At 41.9% G+C, this 27,395-nt stretch overlaps 1 protein-coding gene across 1 annotated transcript; it reads left to right on the forward strand.

The window, feature by feature from the left end:
* Positions 1 to 8,971: 8,971 nt before the first annotated feature.
* On the forward strand, positions 8,972 to 21,214 carry ZNF599 (zinc finger protein 599). Its single transcript, XM_006217101.4, has 4 exons — positions 8,972 to 9,388; positions 11,601 to 11,727; positions 13,060 to 13,155; positions 19,295 to 21,214. Exons 1-4 carry the CDS (start codon positions 9,371 to 9,373, stop codon positions 20,818 to 20,820), a joined length of 1,767 nt encoding a protein of 588 aa, XP_006217163.1. The 5' UTR covers positions 8,972 to 9,370; the 3' UTR covers positions 20,821 to 21,214.
* The last annotated feature ends 6,181 nt before the right edge of the window (positions 21,215 to 27,395 follow it).

Raw genomic sequence — 27,395 nt, forward strand, 5'->3', positions numbered from 1 at the left:
AAAGAAAGGAGAAAGTGGGGCCCGAGGACTGATTGATTATCTTGCTTGGGCAAATGGGTGAGAGTGGTCATCACAAGGACAGGAGAGGGAAAACAGTGGCCAGAAGGGGTGCATGTGGGGGAGATCAGGGTCTGGCAGGTGGCCAGATATTCCAAGGAGGAATGGATCTGAGATGGACTCTGAGGTTTAGCAGGAATGGAAGTAAAATTACAATAAGGCCTGGGCTGGGGCTTATTCACCACTCTGTGGACATACCAGGCTTTTGTCCCGGTGATCATTGGTGATGAATGGACAGAATGTGCAGCACAGATGAGAAAAGGATCCATGACTGGAGTGATGTGTCCATAAACCACGGAACACCAGGGATTGCCTCAAACGCCAGAAGCTAAACAAGTTACCTATGAGCAAGTCTTTGATATGCAAACTAACAATCTAGGTCCGTACTCCCACCTACCTCCTTTAACAGGCTGCTGCAGTCTGGGACACTGTCCCTCTGCCCTAAATCATCCCAGAGCCAGAGCCAGGACAACTGGATACCATGCCATAGCCCAGAACCTACCAAAATTATTCAAACTTTAATCTAAAACCTGTTCAGCTTACCTACCCTGCTTTGCCCATTCCTCCCTGCAAAAACCACAGTAGCCTCTGGCTCTGGCTTTCTCCTCATTCCTTCTGCCTCCTGACCAGCCCTGGTGCCTCTCCATGTGACCCTGCATGGCCTACCACGCTCCTTCCCCTTGGGAATTGTAAGTAATAAACTCTTCTTTGGAAGACAGTTTTCTCCATGCCAGTCATCTTACCGTACCTGAATAAAACAAATCCCAGGTACATCTTAAAATACCCTGCATACCAGGCCCAGAGTTTAGTTAGTGTCTATCTGCCTACCTGTCTGTTGTCTTTGTGGGTTAACACAGTGATCATTGGGGTATGAGTTGAAAGTGGGCACCAGTGGCACCAGTGTCTGGTATCTCCTCTGAATTGGGAAGTTGGGGAAGAGGTTGAGCATGGGATGGATGTATGGGAGGATGGACTGGGGCCCTGCTGATCATGGAGTCAACTGCCCCCACAAAAAGGGCTGTGTGACCTTTGAGGATTTCACTGTTTGATTTCCCCTGGAGGCAAGGATGACCGCTTGATGAGGCTCAGAGGATCCTGTACTGTGAGTGGTGCTGGACAACTATGCGCCTTTAGCTTCACTGGGTAAGGCCTGGGCTGTTCTGCCTGTCCCTTTCTCCCCAGGGGTAGTTCTCATTCCCACAGCTGGCTCTTCTTCCTTCCCCACTCTCCTGGCATATATGCCATGGGTTCCAGGGCCCAGCTCTTTGCATGACTCCAAGCAGAGCATTTCTCTGCCTGCCCCAACCACTGCCACCCTGAAGCTTGCAGATAAGGGGCCGAGGGTCATTAGTCTTGAGATCAGCCCAGTGGCTCCCATCTGGCTTGGCCACTCCCTCCTCAGATGGTAGTCTTGTCCTGGGACAGTTTGATGGTTTGGGTTCTGCTCCCCTTTTTAGCTGACGTTTCCTGGGTTCTAGCTATGCCAGGAATTACAGGCACTGACATGGTCACTACTTGGCTGGGACCACTGGATTGTTCCTGCAAGACATTCCTCATAGGGGTTTGTTTGCTTTATTTTGTTTCATTTAAGTTTTCTTTCCTATCGTCTGTGGTAGAGTAGTTCCCCTGGGTAACTCCAACGGAAGATGAGAGGAGAGTCCTGTGTGCCTGAGCAGAGCAGACATTACTGCAGCTGTGGCAAGAGGTGTTAGAGGGGGTCTGGCCTTGCTAAGGAGGAGCTGGGGGACAGCGTAACGTCAGGACTCGGTGCAGATCACACCAGCAACCTGTCCCCCGTTCACCATTGTTTGTGTTCCAAAGCTAATGGCCATACCTCCTCCATATCATTCCTTCCCCGTTCTTAAAACTTTACCACTTGTTATTTCTACTCTGACGTTGGGCCCCACTCCCTGTGGTCTCCATGCCTCACCCTCACCACTACTCACTCTGCAGTGCTCTCCAACGTTGGCCTGCAGTTACTGTGATTAAAAATGTAATCAGATTTTCCTGGGTCTGGACACATAGTTCCACACAGGGTTCGTGTGTTACCAGCAGCCAAGGCCCTGCTGAAAAGCGTTTACAGAGAAGTAAGTTGGAGACCCTGCCTCTCCATCCAGTTCTGTGCTCCATCCTTGCATCCTTGGCTTTAGCAAGGACATGGCACTATTAACGCCTCTCCTAGATTCTGTGACATTTAGAGGCTTACTAGTGCACAGCATCCCTTCCTTACCCTGACCTCAGCAGCCTCATCTTCCCAACAGTTCCCATGCATCATACATTTGTATGCCTGGGTCAAGCATACATTTGTGAAGGGCTGTTTCCACTCACCAAAGTTAACAAGAATTCCTCCAGCATGTCTTTGCTTTCAGTGTTTTGGCATGGAGTGGAGGGTGAGGAGGGTCCCCTTCCGAGTTTAGTAGGAGTGTCGCATGTTAGGAATCCCAAGGCAGGTCTGTCCACTCAGAAGACCTACCCCTGTGACATACATGGTCTACTCTTGAAAGACATTTAGCACCTGGCTGGATACCAAGCCACACACCCAGGGCAGAGACCACACCCTTATGTGGTATGTGGAGACGGTTCTGATTTAGTGTAAACGTTCGCCAGCAACAGATGCAGCAGAATGTTGAGGAGTCCATCAGAAGGGAAGAGGGCAGGGCCTCCTTTGTGAAGAGGTGCAGAGACAACACATCAGAGAAGACTTCCAAATGCAGGGAGATTGGGAAGGGCTGCTCAGCCACATCAGGCTTTCTCCAGCATCAGGTCACTCACAGGGGAGTGCCCTGTGGGATGGCAGAGGAGGAGCCTCATAGGAGCACCAAGTGCGCAGTGGCTTTTCCCAGTGTGCAAAGGCAATGCAAGTGAAGTGAATCTGGAAAAGCCTGCTACAGTTTCACATTGGGTCAGCACCAAAGAATCATACTGGAAAAAGGCATTATGAGTGGGGTAATGTGGGGGATTCTTTAGACAGTTCTCCACTCTCATTACTCATCATAGAGTTGATACTGAAAAGTTGAAATATGAGTAGAGGTAATTATAAAATATCAAAACCAGGAATTTAACCCTCATACATTATGTGTGTGTGTAATAGTACATCACTGCATCACGTGCATAGAATTGTGTAACCACCACTGCAATCGAGATGGAGAGCTGTTCTGTCATCACAAAAGTCGGCCTTGTGTGCTGTCCCTTTGTAGCCTCTCTCTCTCTCCCCTCCACCTACTTGTGCACACACTGTTTTGTGCCTAGGTCTTAATTTTTAAAGGTGGCTGAGTGACAACACAGTAAGGTCAATGCCACTGAAAGAAAAGTACAGTGTTACTCATAGTTCGCCTGGAAACGAGACGAATGGCATGCCATGCAGGGCCACAGGAGGAACACCCCATTTGGGTCAGGAAACAGAAGCAAAATCAAGAGATAGGTTTAGGCCACAGATTTTATTGGGGTTTCTGTGAGAAAGGCAAGACAGGACAGAGTAAACAATTTATATTCAGCTAAGTTTGAATAATTTCAGCAGACCCTAAGGTATAGAGGTGGGACCTGGTTGCCTGGCACCTGGTCCTGGAATAATTAAAGCAAAAGAATATTGCTTCCTGGGCACACAGGCAGATAGAGGAGGTGTGGCTCTGGATTGGGTAGTTTGCATGTTCTGAGCCAAGTGCTTTGCTATCCGTAAGAATTAGCCAACCCTGGGAGGGGTGGTTTCTCCTCAGCCAGAAAGACTTTTTTAAGATTTCAAAAAATTATAATACAGAAAATTAAAATATGATTCATACACATGCACACCCATACCCAACATCCCTCACCCCTGGCAACCATTCTATTTCCTTCATTTCTATAGTTTGTCATTTTGAGAATGATATGTAAATGGAATCATACACATGTAACCTTTTGGGATTGGCTTTTTTCACTCACCATAATGCCTTTGAAATCCATCCAAGTAATGTGTATTAATCATTTTTTCTTTTTTCTTGTTGAGATGATTCAATGATGTGTATGTACCACAGTTTATTTAACCGTTCACTTAGTGAGAGACATTTTGGTCATTTCCAATTTGAGACTGATGCAGGAAAAACGGATGTGGGGCGTGAGAAGGGCTGTGTTCTAGGCTTCGGTTGAGCCCCCGGGACATGCCCTGCCAAGTTGGGTCCATGGCTTCACGCAGGAAAGAATTCAAGAGCGAGCCACAGTTGTGTAAAGGTAGATTTATTCAGAAAGATACATTGAAAGGCAAGAGAAAGGCCACGAGGTGTGGGGGTTGGGTGCTCAGATTAAAAGTAGGTACACATTCCGTAGGCAGAATGTGGGCCATCTCCGAAGAGGGAGAGAGAGGGCAGCCGAGGCACCATGTTGCCAGTTTTTATGGGCTTGGTGGCTTCATATGCTAATAAGTGGAAGGACCAGTCTAAGGGGAAGGGGCTGGGATTCCCAGGAAGTTGGCCATTTCCCACTCTTTGACCTTTTGTGGCTAGCCTTGGGACTGCCATGGTGCCTGTGGGCGTGTTATTCACCATGTTAATATATTACAATGAGTGTATAATGAAGCTCAAGATCTACTAGAAGTTAAATCTCCCATCATCTTGAGCCTCAAGGCTTACTAGGGGTTGAATCTTTCACCATTTTGATGTTAATGGTTGTAGCATTCCTTGAATGGCTGTGCCCTGCCCCCTTCCATCCTGTCGAAGACTGTTATGAATAAAGCTGCTATGAACATTTGTGTACAAATTTCTATGCAAACATAAGTTTTTTTTTTTTCTGGGATAAATGCCCAGGCTTGCAATTCCTGAATCATTACATGGAAGTGCATTTTTTATTCTTTTGTTAGAAACTGCTTAACTAATTTCAGGAGTGGCTGTACAATTTTTATATTCCTACCAACAATGGATGAGAAACCAGTTTCTCTGCAATCTCACCAGCATTTGGTATGGTTCCTTTTTTTAAGCTGTTCTAACAGATACATAGGGATATTTCATTGTGGTCTTAATTTGCATTTACCTAATGGTAGTGGCTAGTGATGTTGAACTTTTCATGTGCTTACTTGCCGTCTGTCTATCATCTTTGATGAAGTGTCTCTTGTTGCCTTTTGCTATTTTCTAATTGTGCTTTTTTAATGTGGTATTTATAGATTTTATATACATATTTATTGAAATCTAGTCAGTTTACAATGTTGTGTCAATTTCTGATGTACAGCATAATGCTTCAGTCATACATGAACATACATATGTGAACGAAAATACTGCAACCATATCAGTAAACAAAGAATGCTGAAACCAAGTCATCAGCAGCTGCCACCACCCCCCAGTGAGGACAGGCCTGCAGCCCAGCCTCTGCAGCCTCTCACGATGGTTCCCCCTGAGGGGACTCAGAATAAGAAAGGACAGGATACCGGCCCTAGATAGCTAGATGCTTGTCAAAGGAATGAATTCAATGAGCCCAAATGTTTGCTTCCCCCCATACCTAGAAAAGCACTAAATTCTTTAACTTGAGATGCCTGGTTTTCCTTAGATGACAACTAGTCTTTTATTGTTCCAACTACCTGGTCTTTGTTGTAAAGCTCCTATATATCCTAGCTCCTCCCCTACCTCTTCGGAGCAGTTCCCCAGAGCATCTGAGAGGCTGTCATCCTGGCTCGAGTCCTCCCGCCAAATAAAACATAACTCTCAACTTTTAGGCTGTGCATTTATTTCAGTTGACACATATATTCATTTTTATATTCTTTTCCGCAATATTTATATATTTTAGTATGAGGTCTTTGTCAGATGGGTAGTTTGAAAATATTTTCTCCCGGCCTTAGCTTTTTAAAAAATCTTAAAAGGGTCTTTCTCAAAGCAAAATTTTACAATTTTGATGAAGTCCTATTTATTGATTTTTTTCCTTGTACATAGTGTGCATTTGGTGTCATCTCTATGAACTCTTCAGCAAACCTAGATCCCAAAGATTTTTTTTTCCTACATCCTAAAATTCTATAGTTTTTCACGTTGCATTTCAGTGTGATCTATTTTGTGTTAAACTTTGTATAGCATGTGAAGTGCATATTTTTAGGCTATGAATTTCATTTGCTCCAGTATCATTTATTTAAGGGACTGTCATTTCTCCACTGAATTGTTTTTGAGCACCTTCACCGTATATTGTTGGCTGTACTTGTTTGAGGGTATTTCTGGGTTCCAAATTCTGTTCCACTGATCATTGTATCAATCCCTCACTAGTACCTCACAAGTTTGATTACTATAGTTTCAGGTAGAGTGATTCCCCCCACTTCCTTCTTATTTTTCAGAACTGCTTTAGCTATTCTAGTTCCTTTGTCTTTACATATAATTCATAAAATAATCTTGTCTATATTTACTTTTTAAATGTTGCTGTTAGTTTGATAGGAATTGTATTAAAACTATATATCAGTTTGGGGAGATTTGATATCTTTATTATGTCAGTCTTCCAATTCATTAACACAAAATATCTTTCCATCTATTTAGATCTTTAACATATTAAAGTATAGATTTATAAATTCCTTCACCTTTACTTGGATGATAGAGTAGATTTAGAACAATTTCCCTATATTAATTTATGTGTTATTGAGGATATGTGTGATAATTTCATCCTTCTACCTCTAAAAGGAAATACAATTATTTCATATGACTAATAAGTGTTTGTATAAGTCCACAAACACACCTTTCTTGGATCCTTATTGCTTTTATCATTGCAGACTTTTCAACTGGAATTACCTTACTTTGACTTTAAACACAATCTTTAGGTTGTCGTTTTATGTGGGTTATTTTTCCATTACTTTCACATTTTTGTCCTTAAATAGTCTTATTGCACACTGTTCTTGGAAGGTACTTTGCTGTGCATAGAAATCTCAGCAGGGTTTTTTCCCCAGCAGTTTATGCCCTTCCATCATGTCCCTGACTTAGAATTATACATCAGGTCTGGGTGGAGACCATTTTTAGCTTTGTCTTGATCTTCCTGATCTTAGAGTGAGGCAGGAAGCCCCATAAAAAGACGGTAGGACCCCTAGGCACGGCCGCTGCCTCCTCTTAAGCACCGTCTGGTTCCCTGGCCCAGAGGCTCTATCTCACTTTTTGCCTCTAAAGCGGCTAACTTACACCTAGAATTCTATTGGTTCCCTGAGCTCACTTCTGATTGGTTATTTCTCTCACTCCTTATTGGTTACTACTCTCACTTCTGATTGGTTATTACTCTCACTCCTGATTGGTTATTACTCTCACTTCTGATTGGTCCATTTGCAGTACTTCATTTGCATGGAGCACACTCCTGATTGGTCTAGTTCTACAAAGCTTGTTCCTGGTTGGTCAACTTCTGTTGTACTTTATTTGCATATGATGTTGCAAAGTGTAAAACTGGCAGCCTATAAAAGGCCTGTGTAAACCTACAGACGGGATCCAGAGCTTGAAGTGTTAACTCCTGTGGGCCTGCTTGTGTAATAAACCTGAGTTCTCCAACTTTGCCAGTGATGCTTGGTCTCTCCCCAGAATTCAGGTCCCTGTCGCAACTGAGCTGTAACACCGATAAATAATGAAAAGGATACCTGATGACCGAATTAAAGGATTGTGCTAGAAACTGACTGGGTTTTCATCAGTCTATTTGGGGATCACTTGAATGAGTTGTGGGCAGAAGTGATTATGTTTTCTCATTTCTTCTCCATCCTGAAGATTCCTCTTTGGATTTAACTAGAGTTTTCATTTCTCACAACCCCCAGGATTTATTGTCTTTTTGTGGACTGCAAGTTTGGGTGATGGGTTGACAGCCATGATGAGGACAAAACCAGGTGACTCTGAGTCACTGGACGTTAGACTTAACTGTCTCATGATCATTCATTTGTACCTGGCTGCCCTGAGGACTGGAGGGGTGAAAAGTACTGGTTCCTATGAACTAAAGATGAAAAATAACATATCACCTTAAGTAACAAACTAGAAACCATGTCAGGTTTACTCTCTACTTAGGCCTGTAGGCAGTCCTAATGATGCCAAATTTCAAATCATGGAGCCTGTAAGGAAGTATCCCTTTGGCACAATAGGTCTACCTATAGATTATGAAACCCTACAGCATGTGCCGTTAAAAAAAAAAATGAGCCTAATGATACAACGCTATATTAAGTGAAAATCTTAAACACTACTTAAGAGGCTTCTTGTTGAGTCAGAGTCAATATATTTCATATTTTGACAAATATCACCAATGACTCTGCAAAGAAGTATATCGGATTTACTCTCACAGCAGTGTATGCCAGATCCTTGTGAAGACACTGCCAATAATATTAATATAAAGTAATAATATTGACAGCAATAGCTCTTAAGTACTTATCATTATGTTCCAGGCTTAGTGCACTTTTTAGTTGTCTCCTATGAAGTAGGTAGTTTTGTCTGAATTATTCTCCGGAACTTAAAGAATCTGGTTCTCAGCTGTGTTGGAGCATTAAAATTCCTTGTAGGGCTTGTTTAAGCGCAGACTGGGTCCCACGCCAGAGTATGTGATTCAGTAGTTCTTTAGGGGGACCTGAGGACTTGTAACAAATTCCCAGGTAATGCTGATCTGATTTGTGGGTTGGAAACCATCGATTAGGGGGAAATTTTTCAAATAACTGCACTACTAAAGAATAATCTTCATTTTTCATTGTAAATCCTGACTCAGACTGGTGAAATGCTGGGACAGGAATATATAGTGCAGAAGGCGGAGGCAAGTGTTAGAGACCTATAAGGGCGGGGTGTTGCCTGAAGGGCCACGGAAATTTGTACGTGTGCCTTTAAGAAGAAGCGAAGCCCTGCCCTGTCTTTGGAAGTGTGCGGCCGGTTCACCAGGATGCAGCCAGAAACTACACTACCCAGAAGGCAGTGCTTCGAACGTTGGCGGCGGTGCTGAGCCAATGACGGACAGCGAGGGTGTGCTGCCTTCGGCAGCTTGGGCGAGACTAGTGGCGTCCGGTCATCGGGCGTCGTTTGGAAGTGGCCGGTCTGTCATTACCGGCCTTCCTGGCTGGGGCACCGGGCGGTGGCTGCTTCTCAGAAAAAGGTCTTCGAGACCGAGCAAAGGACAGTGAGGAGAATAGGGCCCACTTCCACGCTTTTGTGTGAGCCGTGACCCCGCCTGCTGCGGGGTTTGCCGCGGTTCGCTCTCCGAGCCTCGGCCCCAGTCCTCTGTCCCCGCAGCTCCCGGAGGCGGCGCCCTGGGCCTTGTGCGCCTCCTACACCGAGGAGACAGGTCCCAGGTGCCCCCGCCCACGGCTGGTCTGAGGGGTCGGCTGAGCCCGTTGGACCGGCCTCTGTCGCCACCTCTCGCGGTCTAGCACTGCCCACTGGGCCCCATGGCGGGGCGGGCGCTGGTGAGTGGAGGGTTTCTGCAACTTCACATGCGCTGGGGTCGCCGTCCGCACAGTTCCATTCGCTGTGTTACTGGGAATCTCAGGATTCTTCTCCTCTTAATACTATTGAGTCTGGAGGATCTGTGAGAATGGGGTTTGGGAGCAACAGTTCTAATCACATCCAACCCAGAGTTCTCATTCCAGGCCAGGGATTATAAAGAGAGGCGCCCATTTCTGGTTCTTTCCTTGAGCTTGTCGATTCTCTGCTCTTGGCCTCCATTCCCTCGGGTCTAAAATCGGAATATTAACAATTTTTCTCTCTTAGTTGAGGGAACTGGAGAGGGTAAGCGTGTGACGTGTATCCTTCAGTGCTTAGCACGACCCAGAAAGCATCACTCTGGATGTGGTTTTCGCAGAGAGACTCTCCTGGTCCTACTATATTATCTTAGACTCACCCCAGGCATAGTGTGACCCTCATGCCTCCCTGCCTCAGGCCTCAACCCAGCTGAAAGCGGGGAGAAGGGATGAGAGAGCCTTGAGAGCAGAAGTTTGTGGGAGCAGCGTTTTTGGAACTGCTGCTCTTCTAATAGAAGTGAAAGTTCCCTGGATAAGCCGGAAGATAGGATAGTCACTGGATTTCTCTCTGCAGATGCCATCTGAGTACTACAAGTGAAGTTGGCTTGCCACTTACGCAGTGAATCAGTTTTCCTAATACATTTACATATATTTGAAAAGTGAATCCATTGCAATATTCATTAATGACAGTGCATAGCAATGTTACGTCTGTGGGATGTAAACCAAAGAACAGGCCCTAAATTACTCTTCAGCATGCCAACCTGTTTCCTTTCATCATAGCTCTAATCACCTTCAGGACTTCTCTTATTTATCCATTTTTCCTCAGCTGGCTTTCTCCTTAACTTCATTCCATCCTGGTTCCAGTGTCCCCTTCAAGAGATCTTCCCCAGTTGCCCCATCTAAAGTCTCCCCTAATCTTTGTAGTCATCTTACTCTCTTTTGTTTGTTTGTTTTCAGAGGCCTTAGGGTCATATGACTTTATCTTGCTCGTTTACTTAGTTTCTTGTTGAGAATCTTTCCCTAAGCCCAGAGTGTGAGCTCCTGCTCTCTCCCCAGGCTTAAAGCTGCTGGGCCTGTACCAGGTGTTCAATAAGTGGTTAATGAATGAAAGATTCTCCCTCTGGGGCTCCCACCATACTTAGATTAAATCTAACTGTCCTCCCCCACCATGGCTGGACCAGAGGGACCTATGTTCAAATCTTGCCCCTTCTCATCAGACATGTGACTCTGTGCGGCTTGGCTTTGAGCCCCTGTTTGCTGATGTGAAATAAAGATGGTGATGTTGTTTACCTCCTTGGTTGTGGGAGAATTAATGAAATTCACAAACACAACTGAACACTGACATTGCTGGGCACTGTGGTATTTACTTTATGAACATTTTTGCTTTATTTTCTCTTGTAAACATAATATTTTATTTCTATATACAGTATTTAATTCACATATATGTACTGTTCTTTGTTTCTAAAACAGTTTAGAGCTTTAGCTTTTTTAAATTACATAGTTATCAAAGGAATAAAGCCAACCACAAAATAAGAATCAACAGAATGCCATAATCCAATCATAAAAGACAGTCAAATGTAATAACACATACTCAATAAATCAATCATCTAAGACATAAATAATAAGTAATGAACATTTTTGCTTTAATTCCCACAACAACTTGGTGAAGTTGGAACTATTATTGTATTCATGTAGAAATTGAGGCTCAAAGAAATTAGTATGTGTTGGTTCAAAAGGCTGGATTTAAACCCTGGAAAGTCTGGCTCCAGACCTAGAGAATTTTAGTTGCTTTAACACAGTGTCTGAAGCCCTTAGGTGCAGGCAAGCAGTGCAAACCAGTGAGGCTCGGCTTCTGCTACTGTTACCATTACCTGAATTATTTTTTTCCCTATTCTTCACAGTCTACATGGGATTATCATAGTTTTGTGTCACTCTCCAGCAGATTCCCATATAGGCAGCTTTTCTCTCACACACCTTTGTATTCTGTCAGAGGCACCATCTCCCTCCCTCCTGAGCCCAGCACAGAGCTAGGTCCTCAGGAGATACCCAGTGATTCAGACCTTGGATCTCTCTGGATTTTTACCATTAACCAAGCAGTAGGCTCTAATCTCATCTAATAGTCATACAGCTACCCCACTACCTCTGTTTGATTTTCCAGGCACTGGTATCTTTTGAAGATGTGGCCATAACATTCACTGGGGAGGAATGGAGACATCTGGACCTAGCCCAGAGGACCTTATACCAGGAAGTGATGCTGGAGACTTGTGGCCTCCTGGTCTCACTGGGTAAGGCCTCATCTCTGTTCCAAGTAGTACCCTCAGCCTCTTTCATTCCTCCCTCTCTCTCAGCATGGCTGGTTGAGAAGACCCCAGGAACCTGCCTTCCTTTCTCCCCACAGCCCCAGCATGTTCTAGTCTAACCTTCTCTTGCTTGGTTTCCTTGTGTCTGCATCGCGGATTGTTGTATAACAAACAGTTCTCCTCAACACTTTTACCCAAGTGTCCAACCCAAGCTGACCTCAGTCTGACATCCTTCCTTATTCCAGATTCTCATAATCTGGAATTCAGCTTGGTTGGGTCCACTGTCCTCACAGCCCAGTTAACAGGACCTGGTGTTAATGGGAGGTTCTCCAAGAAGTGGTTGAATTAGACAGACAGGAAGCTATTTGTCATCAGTGCTACTGGTATCTTTCTGACCAACACAGTCTAGATTTCTTTGACCCCTGGTACCTGCACAGCAGGTATTCCAGGTGGAGACACCAACACCAGCCAAGTCCCTGAGGGGGCAAGGAGCTCAAGTCCTTAATGGAGACAAAGAAAGATCTGGTTTACCTTTTCCACCACCCCATCCCTGAGCTCGGTGCCAGGCATGTAGCAGACCGCTGTGAACATTTGCTAAGTGACAACTGGGTGCATCTGGCTTGAAGTACAGGATTTTCTAGGCAAAATTTCTGTGGGTCCTGGTGCCAAAACTATTGACTTGTCTCCAGAGTTCTCCTGTCTGTAAGTCTTCACATTTGGCAAGATGTGTTTGGTTACATGTTGCAAAAACCACCTCATACTGGTTTCACTCTGGGAAAAGTTGATTACTTCACCTAATGAGAAGCCCTGAAGTGGCTGTTTCTCTCCTTGGTCCAGGTCATCAGGCCAGCGTCCTTGACATGGCCACAGGATGATGCAGCAGCAACTAGGGCAGCAGGTCCCCACATCAGCCCTGTCTTCCCAGTCTGGATTGAAGGCTTTTTCTTCAGAATGTGTAGCAGTGTTAGGTCATGGCCTACCTCAGGCCACTGACTATCAGTTGATTTAGTCCAGTGTGTTTCGCCATCCTTGGGCACCAGAATCACCTGGGAAGCTTTCAAAACAACCAGTGCTCAGTCTTTATGCCCAGAGATTTGGTTTAATTTGTTGTGGTCCGAACCAGACATGTCTTGGTAGTTCTGAAACATGAGGAAGGTTGAATCCTGCTGATTTAATCAGGGAAAACCCTCTGGAAGGAGGGGTCCCCTTTCTGGGGTTTCATGGCATTGTGTTAGAGGTGTACACGGCTGTACACTTGACACTGTTCCATTCTTCTTTCTTTATATACCCCTGCCTCATTTATTTCTCCATGCACAGGCCATCCTGTTCCCAAACTAGAGCTGATTCACCTGCCAGAGCACGGGCAAGAACTGTGGACAGTGAAGAGAGGCCTCTCCAGAAGCACCTATTCAGGTGGGTCGCATGGTAGCTGGCAGACTACCAAGGAATCAGTGTCTGACATTCCATGGGCAGTTTCTTTTTGTGGCCTTCCTGGGGTCTTGAGTGGTCACTGGAGCACTTTGAACTGTGTTTCCCTATCTTCCCACTCCCATCACACTCTTTACCTTTACTGGGGTTAAAATGTGGGTAAGAGACAGTCTCTAAACGTGTGGCCTCTCACCAGCCTCATAACTCTGGAGAAGCTGCATGATCTCACTGCACCTTTGACGTACAAGTTAGGCTGAATTAATGCTTCCTGCTATAAGAGATAATCTCCAAAATCTTGGTGCGTCAACAGATTTAGAGTTTACTCCTCATTTGTGCCATGGTTTAATGTGGGTCAGCAGAGGAGCTCTGTACCACGTATCCATTCAGGGACCCAGGTGCATTCTGTTGTCAGTATGTGGCTGTAAGGTTGCCCTGGCATCATCCAACTGGCCAAGAGGAATAGGAGAGAAGGGGAGTAGTCACGTCCACTTGCACACATAATCACTTCCGTTCACGTTCCATTGACAAGAACTGGGCATTAGGCTGTACTTTGTATCAAATTGGGAAATGTGGTTTAGCTTTATGTCCAAGGAGAAAAGGGCAGGGATATGATGAACATATATTCAGTCTGCTAAACTTAGCCTACATTAGAAAAAGATAATAATAATAGTTCCTGCATCATTGGATTGTTTGGGAATGAATTGGATAGCATGAAACTGCTTATAAGCACACTACCTGACTCAAAGTAAGTGGCTTAACAAAAGCTACCTACTGGTAATATTCAAGTGTTATTAGTCATAATGCATAGTGAGTAGTGATATCTCCAGAATCCCCCCAGATTCAAGAAAGACAGTCCTTTCTTCTTCTGCAGATTACCTCCAGCTATACTTCGCATCTCACCCTTTTCCACCTCCATCCAGTCATTTATTTACTATACATCCCTGCATGCATCCATCCTTCCACGTGTAAATCAGATATTCAGAAGCAGTCCCTAGCTTTAACATCTTCTTGCCTTCCTGTCGTGTAAAACCTCAAGGGGACATTTGCCCATGTCAGCCCCTCATCCAGTTTGTGGACAGCGCCAATGCAATTCAAGATCTCTCCCCTCTAGGGTTCCTTCAGGCTGCTCAGCCAGCCAGGGAGTATCTCTGGCCATCCCCTCCTCAGCCCCACAGAGTGTGTCTCAAACCTTCACCTCTTTCTACAGTTCTCCATCTTCACTTGAATGTTTCAAAGACACCTCACAGCCATCGTGCCTGAAAAGGACCTTGTGATCTTGCCCACTCTTCTCATCTCCCCATTTTAGTTAATAGCCATGCCATTCAATAAGTTGAAAAAGCCAAAAACAAACTTGGACGGCCCCTCAATGCCTTCATCTTCATCACACCCAATATCCAGCCATCGCTGAATCTTGACCATTTTTCATCATACAGATCTCCTGAATCCATCACCTCTCCCAGTTCCATCAGTTTTGGCATTATCACCCTTCATCTTTCGCCTGCATGATGCTAACAAATTCCTAACTGGTCCCCCCGTATCTGCTCTGTGCCTCTGACCAGATTTGTGTCTTACATCTGCTTCCCTGTCCACTCACATCTTGTTCCAGATATCACCACTTCCCTAGCCACTGACATCTCAGCATATGACCTAGTTCATTTTGAAAATAAAGGCTATTCACTTGATTTCTTGCTCTTTAACCCTTAGCTGCCTTATCCCTGCAGCTTCATGCTCACTTCTGTGGAAGAGTTCTCATCCCCAGCTATGGCTAATTCCCAGCAGAGCCTAGATCACACTTTCACCTACCTTCTCAGCTGTATTAGTTATCTATTGCTGTATAGCAACATTAAAAGTCATTCATTATTCAATATTAAAATATCACTCATTTATTCTCTCTCATCTGTGGATCAGAAATCCAGACACAAGTTAGCTGGGTCCTCTGCAAAGCTGCAGTCATTGGTGCTTACAGCATGTCGGCTTACTTCTTCAAATCAAGTGATGGTGGGAGAGACTCCAACAAGAGGGATGCTACACATGGACTTTATCTCTTACATCTTACATTATTCTGTCACCTTCGCCACGTTCTATTCTTTAGAAGCAAATCAAGGTCCTGCTAGGATTCAGGCAGAGGTGATTATAAAACTGAACATGATGAGGCAGGGATTATGGGAAGGCATACATGAGTCTCTCCACTATATCTGGGAACATGGTTCTTCATTTATTTCCTATCTCTTCTATGTCTCCATCTTCTCTTTATTCAACGTAAAAATCACAGTGTAAGTTTCTGACACTTGGGGGAAACATTAAAAAATACTCTGCTCTCCAGCAACATCTAAACGTTGTTGACTCTATTTCACCTGAACAACCACGCTTCTTGGGGGAGTTTTCTCCTTCTCAGAAGAGATATCTACACCTGACTCCTAGACTTCCCCTTTCCTATTTTTTAATTTTTGTACTGAGGTTTTGTATAATTTACACATAATGAATGTACAAATTTTAAAGATTCATCATTATGAAATTTTTACATAAATATAAACCAGAATATCCACCACACAGGTCAAGAAGTATATTTCCAGCCCCGCACAGGCTTCTTGTGCGCCTTCCTTGTTAGTACCCTCTTCTACCAAAGTAACCAGTGTTCAGACTCTGTCGCCATAGATTAGTTTTGAAGGCTTATAAGTGAAACCCCACAGCACATACTGTCATGTCTGTCTTCTTTTGATAATCATTACGACCCTGGAATTCATTCACGTGGTTCTATATATTTGGAGTTGGCTTCTTACTGTACGTATCTCAATGAATTAATAGATTACATAGACCTGTCTTCCTGAAGTTGGACATTTGGCTTGGTCTCCATTTTCAGAATATTATGAAGAATGCTGCTATGAATATTCTTGATCATATTTTTTGTTGAATGTAAGCACAGACTTCTGTTGGGAGTATGCATGTGAGTAGGCTGGCTGGATAATGGTGTAGTTATATGACTGGCTTTAGTAGAAATGACTGATCAGTTTCAAAGTGACTCGTACCACTTCACATTCCCACTCCCATGTGTAGGAGTCCTCATTGCTTCACATACTGGTGAGCAGGTTGTATCTTCCCCTTTACTCTTTGAGGCACAGTAATGGTTCTTCTCAGAACCGCAGTACTAAAAATGTTCTCACCCAGGTCACTGTTGACATTCTGATTGACAAATGCAACAACTATAATAATGAAGAGATAATGGTCTACAATTTACCAAACATTTGCCATGCTCTGTGCTGATTGACTTACATGCTTTTTCTCATACAACATTGTTATAAACTGAATGTCTGGTGTCCTCCCAAAATTCCTATGTTGGCTCCCTAACCCCCAATGTGATGATATTAGGATATGGGGCTTTTAGGAGGTGATTGGGTTTAGATGAGGTCATGCGGGTGGAGCCCCCATGATTGGATTAGTGTTCTTGTAAGTAGACAGAGAGACCATGGCCTTTTCTAAGTGCAGTACGTGGTGCTGGGGTGGTGGGAGAGAGAGGGAGAGCCGTCTGGTGTCTCTTCTTATAAGGACACTAATTCCCCCAGATCAAGTCCCCACCCTTATGACCTCATTTAACCTTAATTATTTCTATAAAGCCTTATCTCCAAATATTCGTTGGATGTTAGGGCTTCAATAATGAATTTGTGGGGAACACAAACATTCAGTTCAAAACATTAATTTTTTTAATAAATACCAGGCTATTCAGATATCCTGTTTTTTCTTGTATCAGTTTTGGTAATTTGAGTCTTTTAAGTCTATTCATTGCTTTTTAAGATTGTTTCATTTCAAAATGGTAAATTTTATGTTACATATATTTTACAACAGTGAAAAAATGCTAAAAAATAAATTTAAGATTTGTACATACCATTTTTATGTCATTAAAAACAGACATTCCCCCCAAAATAAAATTGTTTCATTGTACTTATGTGTGTGTATTTTGCTTTTTTATTTGAACATTATAAAAAGTATCTGTTTATGCTGTCTTACAGGATTTGCACTTTTTACTTGACAGTTCATGGTGCATGTAGCTATAGTTCACTCATTTTGTCCTTCTGTAGTCATTTGTATGTGTATAACACAATGTATTCGTCCATTTTCATGGGAATTTTCTTGTTTCCAGTTGTTTGTACCCACAGACAGTACTGCCATGAAAATTCACATACATGTGTTCTCACACACATATGTAGGGATTTCTCTTAGTAATATTCCTAGAACTAGAATTTTTGTATTATAAGGTAAGCAAAAGGAGAACTTCGCTGGATGATGCCCTCTTGTTTTCTAAAGTGGTTACTTACACCTTTTTATACTTCACCTGCCTTGTATGAACAATTCCATGGATTCACCCCCTCTCCAACACCTGCTATTGTCAGGTTCTTAAATTTTTTCAATCAAGTGAGTATAAAATGGTCTTGCCCTTCCCCCATATCTAAGAAGTGTGAGCACCTCTTTGTGTGTTGATTAGCCAATATATATCTTCTGGGAAATGTTAGTGCATAATATGCTCAGTTTTCATTTTGGGTGTGGAATGTTGAAGTTCCCAGCTGTAATTGTGGTTTTTTGTCTATTTCTCCTTTCAACTCAGTTTTTGGTTTGTGTGTTTTCTGGCTCTGATATTTGGTACATACAGATTAGGATTGTTATGTCTTCCTGGTAGATTGATCTTTTTATCATTATATGTCCCTCTTTGTCTCATTTTCTTTGCTCTGTAGTCTGTTATCTGATATTAATATAGCCACCTTTGTTTGTTTGCCTTTTAAAAAAATGTATTTAGTTTAGTCAGATTGACTAGTCTTTTCTTTTCTAGTGAATTTTCTGTATCCTGTTTATGAAATCTTCCTTTTTCCCAAGTTCTAAAAGATAGTCATTTTCACTATTTATTAAGTTTCTAATCTTTAGCTACTGGCAGTTAAGTCTTAATCAGTCTAGAATTGATTTTTTTTGTGTTGTGTGAGGTAAAAATACAATTCCATTTTCTTTTGTGTGGCAAATGATTTTTCTTTATCCATTTATTGAGTAGTCCTTCCTTTTCCCACTGGCCTCTCTGCTACTTCTGTCATATATCAAAGTTCCCTGTGTACACTTAAGCTCCCAATTCTGTTTTTCCCTTTTGAGAGTTTCACAGCTTACCTTACATCTGTGCTACATCACAGTGCCTTGATACGTAAAATTTCATCATAATCCTATTCCTCAAAAGGCGAGTCTCCTTGCTTTATTCTTCTTCAGAGATATCCTGGTCTCTCTGTTCTTTTGTATAAATTCCACAATCAGCTTGTCAATATCCATGAAAAACCCTATTGAGATTTATCTGAAGTTGTATTAAATTTTATAGATGAATTTGAGAAGAATTGACAACTTTATATTATTAATCCCTTTTTTCATGTAAATCTCCATTCATGCAGTACGTTTTTAGTTTACTTGATCTAGATGTTGTCTATTTAGGTCTATTCACCTAGTCTTTACTCAGGTATAGTAGACTCAGGATGTCCACCCAGTTGCTTCTAACCCTCCCCCACTTTTGCACAGTCAAGAATTCTGAGATTTTGTTTCTTCTCTGTCTCTGCCTACCTCTTCACCATCCTGACATCCTCTTCTCTATGCCTGGCATTCAGCATTCTTTCAAGGCCCTGAACCTATGTACTTCTGGTCACCTGCTATAATCTCTCTCTCTTCATTCCTCTGTCAGGGAATTCCTACTCACCTTTAGAAGCAAGCACCTTCACCAGGTAGCCTCCACTGACCTCTTTCTGTCTCCCATCTTGACAGGTTGGGTGCACTTTCCGTGTGCTGTCATGGCACCATGAGATGTTGGAGCACAGTCACTACACACGGGGTGATCATTACCCTGCCCCCCTCGCCCGTTCTGGGGGGTGAGGAGGAGTCTCCACTCCAGATTCTCTGTCCCCTGCCCCAGCTTTTCCTCCTGGGTTACCTTTTAAAGATGTCAAGAATCTAAGGATTAGTAAAGAAAAAAATTGTAAACCTGGGTTTTAAAATGCCATAGGCAGGAAAGGCTTTATTTTCATCTTCATTCTTCCACTAAAGTGGTAATTTATTTTGTTCTGTGTTGACATCACTAAAAGACATCTTTCTTACATTGGATTTCCTTTAGGTGAGAAAGCAAAACCCAAGACCACAGAGCTTACTGCTCCTCAGCTGGCCCTCACTGAGGAAGCCCCTTTTGAGGAACAAGTGACACATGGCACCTCAAGGCATTCCAGGTTGGGGCAAGTGAGGGATCAGGAAGGACTGTTGGAAATGCAGGAAGGGAACTTGAGGCCAGGAGCAGACCCCAACAAGGAGACATGCCCTAGGAAACTGAGCCATAAACATGGTGATTTGGAGACAGATGATAGTCTGTGTTTAAGGGTTTTACAGGAGCAAGTCACTACACAAGATGCTCTACATGAACGTGATTCCCAAGAACCAGGAAAAGACCCTGTGATGGATGCAAGGAATAACATCTACAAATGCAAGGAATGTGGAAAAGGTTTTAGCAAGAATTGGGCCCTTGTTAGGCATCAACAGATTCACGCCGGAGTGAAGCCTTATGAATGCAGTGAATGTGGGAAAGCTTGTCGTTACATGGCAGATTTCATTCGACATACGAGGCTTCATACTGGGGAAAAACCATACAAGTGCACTGAGTGTGGTAAGGCCTTCAAACGCAGGTCTCACCTCACAGAGCACCAGCGTATTCACACTGGAGACAAGCCCTATGAGTGCAAAGAATGTGGTAAAGCTTTCACCCACCGCTCCTCTTTTATCCAGCATAATATGACTCACACTAGAGAAAAGCCCTTTTTGTGCAAAGAATGTGGGAAAACTTTTTACTACAGTTCTTCCTTCGCTCAACACATGAGGATTCACACTGGAAAGAAACTCTACGAGTGCAGTGAATGTGGAAAGGCTTTTACTCACCGCTCCACTTTTATCCAGCATAATATGACCCACACGGGAGAAAAACCCTTTTTGTGCAAAGAATGTGGAAAAGCTTTTTGCCTCAACTCATCCTTCACTCAACACATGAGGATTCACACTGGAGAGAAACCCTACGAGTGCGGTGAATGTGGAAAGGCCTTTACTCACCGCTCCACCTATGTTCGGCATAAGAGGACCCATACTGGAGAGAAGCCCTTTGAGTGCAAAGAATGTGGGAAAGCCTTTTGTGACAGTTCTTCCTTAATTCAACACATGAGGATCCACACTGGTGAGAGGCCCTATGAGTGCAGTGAATGTGGAAAGGCGTTTACACACCATTCTGTTTTTATCCGACATAATAGGACCCACAGTGGAGAAAAACCCTTGGAGTGTAAAGAATGTGCAAAAGCCTTTTACTACAGCTCTTCCTTTACTCGACACATGAGGATCCACACTGGAGAAAAGCCTTATGTGTGCCGAGAATGTGGAAAGGCCTTTACCCAGCCGGCAAATTTTGTTCGGCATAATAGGATCCACACTGGAGAAAAACCCTATGAGTGCAAAGAATGTGAGAAGGCCTTTTGTGACAACTTTGCCTTAACTCAACACATGAGAACTCACACTGGAGAGAAACCCTTTGAATGCAGTGAATGCGGAAAGGCCTTCAGCCATAGTTCATCCTTCACTCACCATCGAAAGATTCACACCAGAGTTTAAATGATGTAGGAAGGCCTTTTGTAAGTGTTCACTTCAATCAATGTTTGTGAACTCCTGCTGGTGAATACCTTTCCTTTTGGATATAACTATTCAGGGAAGTCTTTTGGCCAGAGGAATATCTTACTCAGTACCTGATAACCCATACGGAAGAGGAGCATCGTAATTGTCATCTCTGTTAAAGCCTTTTGTAGCAGGTCATCTAACGGGTCATACTAGGAACTGACCCAGCCTACAGTTCTGCACTGCGCCTGAGAGTCATCCACAAGAGAGATTCCGTGTTTATCATGCATTTGGGGGGAAATGCCAGCAACAGGTCTGCCTATGTTTACACTACAAAGCCATCTCAAGAGTATTTTAAAAGAATGAAGAGATGTAGTAAAGGAAAAAGAAATACATGTGTGGCTTTCTGAGTTCCCTACCAAGCGTCTGACAATTTGTCGTGTGTGTGTGTGTGTGTGTGTGTAGACAGGGGGATGAAGAGGGAATGAGAGAGAAAAAGGTCTCATCCCTTTTTTTTAAAATATATATCCATAGTCGGGAGAGTGTGACCATTGATGCAGCTCTAACATTTATTAAAAGTTCTCTATTACAAAACATTGTCATGTCTACCTTTGAGCATAAGTCTTTGTGAGAAATATGAAGGCTTGAATCATGACATATGTATACACACACTTGCAGTCAATTCTTGCTACTCATGGTAGTTGTGTTCTGTAAGTTCATCACAAACACTGAATTAGTGAACACTGGAACATTGCTCCTAACAGCAGTACAGGTTTAGGTTCCTGTGAGCCTCTCTTCACAACACTTTCATCAGCCAATCATTACATAACCTTTTATGGAATTTTTCCCCATTTAAAGACACCTTATGTAATAAATGTTTCTTATAAGTTACTTGCAATATTTCATTAGGTACTTCAATCATATTTTGTGTAAAGTATTCCACTGTTATTGTACTGCTTTAAATCATTCAGTCACACAAACAATATGCATATGCAGTACTCATACACAGTAAACTTATAAACACTATAAGCACACAGTGCTGTGCAGTACAGTCACGCAAAGAACACATACACTATGGTGTACAGTATAGTCATGCAAAGAGGGTCCTAGAAAAATTAAAAATTAGCTAAAATTAATTAAATTTAATTAAAGATCAATTAAATTTTAATTTAAAATTAATTAAAGATTAACATTAGCTAAAACTCTAATTTTGATAGAGCTGCAGGATGTGTGATGGGGCAGTGCACTGTGTGGATAAGGTTCTTGGCCTCGGCTTGCCCCAGGAAAACCATAGGAGAGGTCGCTGCCTGGTCTTGCCATCTCTTCCAGGTCTTTGTTGGTGAGCTCTACTGCCTTCTCTGCCAGAATTTCTTCCACATCTTCTGTCACGTCATTGAAGCCTATTTTACTTATATGTCATGTGAAAGGCATTGTGTTTGACTTTGTCCTTTATATTTTCTGTAACACCTTCAAAGCCTTTGAAATTTTGGGGGGCAGTCCAGACAAGCATTTTTTTCCCGCAGTTAATGATAGTAGTCTCCTTGATACTATCCCAGGCTGTGCCAACACAACAGTGCATATAGTGACGACATCCAGTACTCCTTCATGGCGGTTTCCTTGTTGGTTTTGAGAGCTTTGCTAAAAAGCTCCCTCATGTTGTGCTTTTATTAGGCTCTGATTGAGAGGTTGAATTAACAGATGTAGCATTTAGAACATCTCAGTTGGAGTGGGCATTTTCAAGTTCTTCACGGCAAAGGACTGGGGCACTGTCCAAAATTAATAAACCCTTGGAGGCAAGTTTTTTTTTTTTTTTTTGCCTGGAGATAGCGTTCAACTTCTTGAATGAGCAGTTGTGGAAAAATTCCCAGTATATTTCTGACATCATTCAAATGTTTTTATTTCACCTATAGTGGACTGTCATATGGTTCAGGTTTTTCTTTTTCGGTTTCTGTGGATTTGGGGCTCTGTACACCGTTGGGGATTTACACTTAAAGTTGCCCTTGGCAACACGATAGCAAGGTTGCATGGTATTTGAATAATTCAAAGTTGGACTTTGGAGGCATTATATAGGTTCATTTGCAACAGCCTTGTAAACAAGCCTGTCTCATCAGCTTTGAAACTTGCTCTTCCATGTAACACTTTTCCTTAGGTAAAAACACTTAGGTATTCTTAAAAATTATTCCAAAGCCTCCTGATCTGCAGAATCCGCCTCAACATTTTTCATGCTGTATTGCCTTTTGAAATGTGCAGGCCAGCTAGCACCCAGCTGATCAGGGTTTAACATTTTCTTGACCTGGGTAACATGACTGTAAATTTTGGCTTTCAGCCTTGCAACAAAGTTGTCTCCTATGCTTTTTTTCTTTTTAATTGGTCTTCATCTCATGAATCTACAAATTTTGCCATTTTCCCATCTTTTTCATAGCTTCGTCACACAGTATAGATGTTACTTTTAATACTTTTCTGGAATAGCTGCATGTACAGACTGATGAATTTCCTCTTCCTAGTTTTGGAGGTGCCATATTGTTGATTGACTAACATTGAACTCACAGCCAGCAGCAGTATAACTCATGACTGGTTGAAGCTTCTTTCTCTCAGGCACATCACAGCCATCTTGGACTTACGAACACTAGACAACACTTCAGCATTGTGCTTGGGGGGCCATTTTCAACAGCAAAATAACCAACAAAAAGCACAAAAATACAAAAATGTGGTACTAAATAGGACACTATAGTATGAGAGTTGAAACCAGAAGAAAGAGTGACAGCTTGTTTGACCTCAGCTGGCAACATGCATGTTGGGTGACTCAATTTTTTTTTTTTAACCACTCTGCACATGTCTGCAAGTAATCGCAAAAATACTACGAGTATTGATTTGGGGGTTACAAATAAAGTTTGGTGAATAGGTGAATTTGCAAATAATGAGGATTGCTTATTAAAGATCACTGATGTTTTGTTACTTTTGTGTTTTTCTCTCAGTTTCATTTTGAATAGTTTCTATTGCTACATCTTCCAGTTTCCTCATCTTTTCTTCTGCTATGCTCACTCTTCCCATAGTCCCATCCAGTGTATTTCATATCATAATTTATAGTTTTTAATCCCTTTTAGTTGGATTAGGAATTTTGATAAGAATTGCATTGACTCTTACCTTTTTGGGTAATATTGATATCTTAACAATGTTAGGTCTTCCTGATTTGAACATGAGACATCTTTCCATTTATTTAGGTCTTTAATTTCATTCAGCAGTGTTTTTTGAGTTTTCAGCATACAAATCTTTCACCTCCTTGGTTAGATTTATTGCTAAATATTTTATTATTGTAGGTACTGTTGTAAATGGAAAGAGTTTCCTAATTTCCTTTTTGGGTTGTTCATTGCTGTATAGATACACAAATGATTTTGAGGTACTGATTTTACCTGCAACTTTGCTGAATTCATTTATTAGCTTTATTATTTTTTTTTTTATTCTTTGGGATTTTTTTATATAAAGGATCATGACATCTGCAAAAAAGATCATTTTACAACTTCCTTTCCATTTTGATTACCTTTTTTTTTTCTTATAGCTCTGGTAGAACTTCAAGTACAGTGCTTAATAGAAATCTTGTCTTTTTCTGATCTCAGGGGGAAAGCAGTCTTTCACCACTGAATATGATGTTAGCTGTGGGTTTTTCACAAATAACTTTGTCATGTTGAGGAATTTTCCCTCTATTCCTAGTTTTCTGAGGATTTTTATCATGAAAATTTATTGAATTTTGTCAGATACCTTTTCTGCATAAATTGAGATGATCATATAGGGTTTTTTTTAATTCATTTTATTAATGGGGATGGATTACACTGATTGATTTTCTTATGTTGAACCACCCTTACTTTGCTGGGGTAAATTCCACTTGGTCATGGTGAATAAATCTTTTTATATGCTGTTGGATTCAATTTGCTAATATTTTGTTAAGGATTTTTGCATCTATATTCATAAGGATATTCATCTGTAATTTTCTTTCCTTATGATAATTTTTATCTAGCTTTGGTATCAGAACAATGCTGGCCTCATATAATAAACTAGGGAGTGGTTCCTCCTCTTTAATTTTTTGGAAATTTGAGAAGGACTGGTGTTAATTCTTCATTGAATGTTTGGTAGAAATCACTGGTGCAGCAGTCTGTCCAGAACTTTTCTTTGTTTGGAGGATTTTGATTACTGATTCAATCTCTTTACTTCTTATAGATCTGTTGAAATATTCTGTTTCTTTTTGAGACAGTTTAGATAATTTCTGTTTCAAGGAATTTTTCCATTTTTGTTTGGTTGTCTCTTTGGTGTACAGTTGTTCTCTATATTGTCCTATAATCCTTTTTACCTCTGTAAGGTTGGTGGTAATATCTCTGTTTTCATTTCTGATTTTAGTAATTTATGTCTTCTCTTTGTCAGTCTAGATAAAAGTTTATCAAACTTGAAGATCTTTTCAAAGAGCCAACTTTTGGTTTTATTGATTTTCTCTGTTATTTCTCTATTTTCTATTTGGCTTATCTCCATCCTGTTTTTAAAAATTATTTCCTTCATTCAGTAGATTTTGGTTTAGTTTGTCTTTTTGTAGTTACAGAAGGTATGAAGTTAGGTTATTGATTTCAGATTTTTTTTTGCAAGTGACAGTAACATTTATTAACAAAACTCAATTTTGGCCCACTTCTCTTTTTTTCAGTATAGAATATAAGAAACAGAATAGAAGTTCTGGAAGTCATAGGATCTTCTCAGGTTGGACACCAGGCTGTGATATCTTCAGACGAAAAGTTGTTGGTTCCAGGTGTCTCATAGGGAAGGGATCTAACCTAGTTGGAGAAGCTACTGTGTGCTGAGCACTCTGCTAGGTGTGTTACATATTTTTATGTATTTGATCTCATGGAGCTCTGTGGGATAGATATTATTATGTTTGCTAGAAGTTTCTGAGCTTTGAGATTCAGAGATGGTGTGATTTGGCCAAGGCCTCAGAGCTAGTATGTGGCTAAGCCAGGACAGGAACCCAGACCCACCTCCTAGGCTGTTGCTTCCTTCTCTACCACACTGTTTTCTCTCCATCTGGCTTTGTGAGGGCTAGATGGAGAGAGAACCTCCCTCACTGCCTGCCATAAATGCAGGTTGTTTATGCTATCACTCAAGTCTGGGGGCAGTAACCACTTCTCAGTATAATCGCACAATGTAGATCTAAGGAGACATTTTGGAGAAATATTTTCTTCAGTCTTCAATAGTCAGTAAGATTCAGCCATAACTTCACTCATAGCATGTTTCTTTAAAAAATTTTTTTTAATTTCTTCTATTAAACCTTTTTTCTAATGTAGACAATTACTGCTGTAAATGTCTCTCCTAACACTGTTTTTGGTGTATACCACAAATGTTGGTATGTTGTGTTTTCATTATCATTTTCATAAGTCTTTTAAGTATTTTCTGATTTAATTTGTGGATTCTTCTTTGGCCCATGGGTTGTTGTCTTAGTCCATACAGGCTACTATACAAAATACAAGAGATTGGGTAGCTTATAAGCAACAGAAATTTATTTTTCACGGTTCTTGAAGGCTCAAAGTCTGAGATCAAGGTGCCAGAATTGTCACTCTTTCTGGCTGCAGACTTCTCAGTGAGTCCAAACATGGTAGAAGGGGCTAGAGTTCTGTGGGGTCTCATTTATAAGAGCACTAATCCAGTTCATGAGGTGTAGTTGGTTTATTGACTAACAGGTCCTCTATTTTTTTAGTTATCTTCTGTGTGGTTGATCTATTCATTATTAGGGGCTCTTCATCCCTCATTTCCCCCATTAATGCCTGAGGAAGCCTGGGATGATACCTAAAGTGAACTTTGTAGGGTAGGCAGTAGTCCTTCTGGCAGGTGAACTTGGGGGTTATTGGGGACATTTTAGACTGAAAGAATGGCACGGCTAAAGGGAGTATTTCTTACTCAAGGAGGCATGGGAGGACCAGTGTGACTGCTAAGAGAAACCTTGATCTTCTGAGATACAGTATTGCCAGGTGGGCAACTGTAGTTTATATCTCCTACTGGATGTTCAGATTCAGCCTGTGTTCCTGAGATGCGTGACTGGGAGATTTGCTGGTGCTGCCTGAGGCTCAAGTCACTGACTGTGCCTTAGAGATGAAAATGGCATTTACTTAATATTCTGTGGGGGAATTAAGAAAACTAAGAAAAACCACACTGAGCAACTTTCATGTGCCAGGCACTCCATTGTTTGCTTTATGAGTATTTTCTCTTCAATTCTCACAACCACCTAGTAAAGTGGGAATTGTTTTTGATGCAGAAATCAAAGCTTGAGAAATGAAGTAATTTTCTTAAGGTTAATGGAAGACAAGTGTCAGTATCAATAGGCTGATTCAAACCCAGGAATTTGGGTCCAGAGCTGGGAACATTTAATTCTTAAATGCTGCAACCTCAGCCCTCAGCATACAGTGCAGGTATGCAGTACACTGTACACAGCCATGAGGCTCAGCTGCTAGCAATACTGTTACCACTATAATTTTTTCCCTATTCATCTTTAATGCCAGAGCTTACTTTCTGTGCCTCTCAAGCCACACAGCCTGTCATCGTCTTTT

Source organism: Vicugna pacos, chromosome 9 (genome assembly GCF_048564905.1).
Source record: "Vicugna pacos chromosome 9, VicPac4, whole genome shotgun sequence".
Taxonomy (NCBI): domain Eukaryota; kingdom Metazoa; phylum Chordata; class Mammalia; order Artiodactyla; family Camelidae; genus Vicugna; species Vicugna pacos.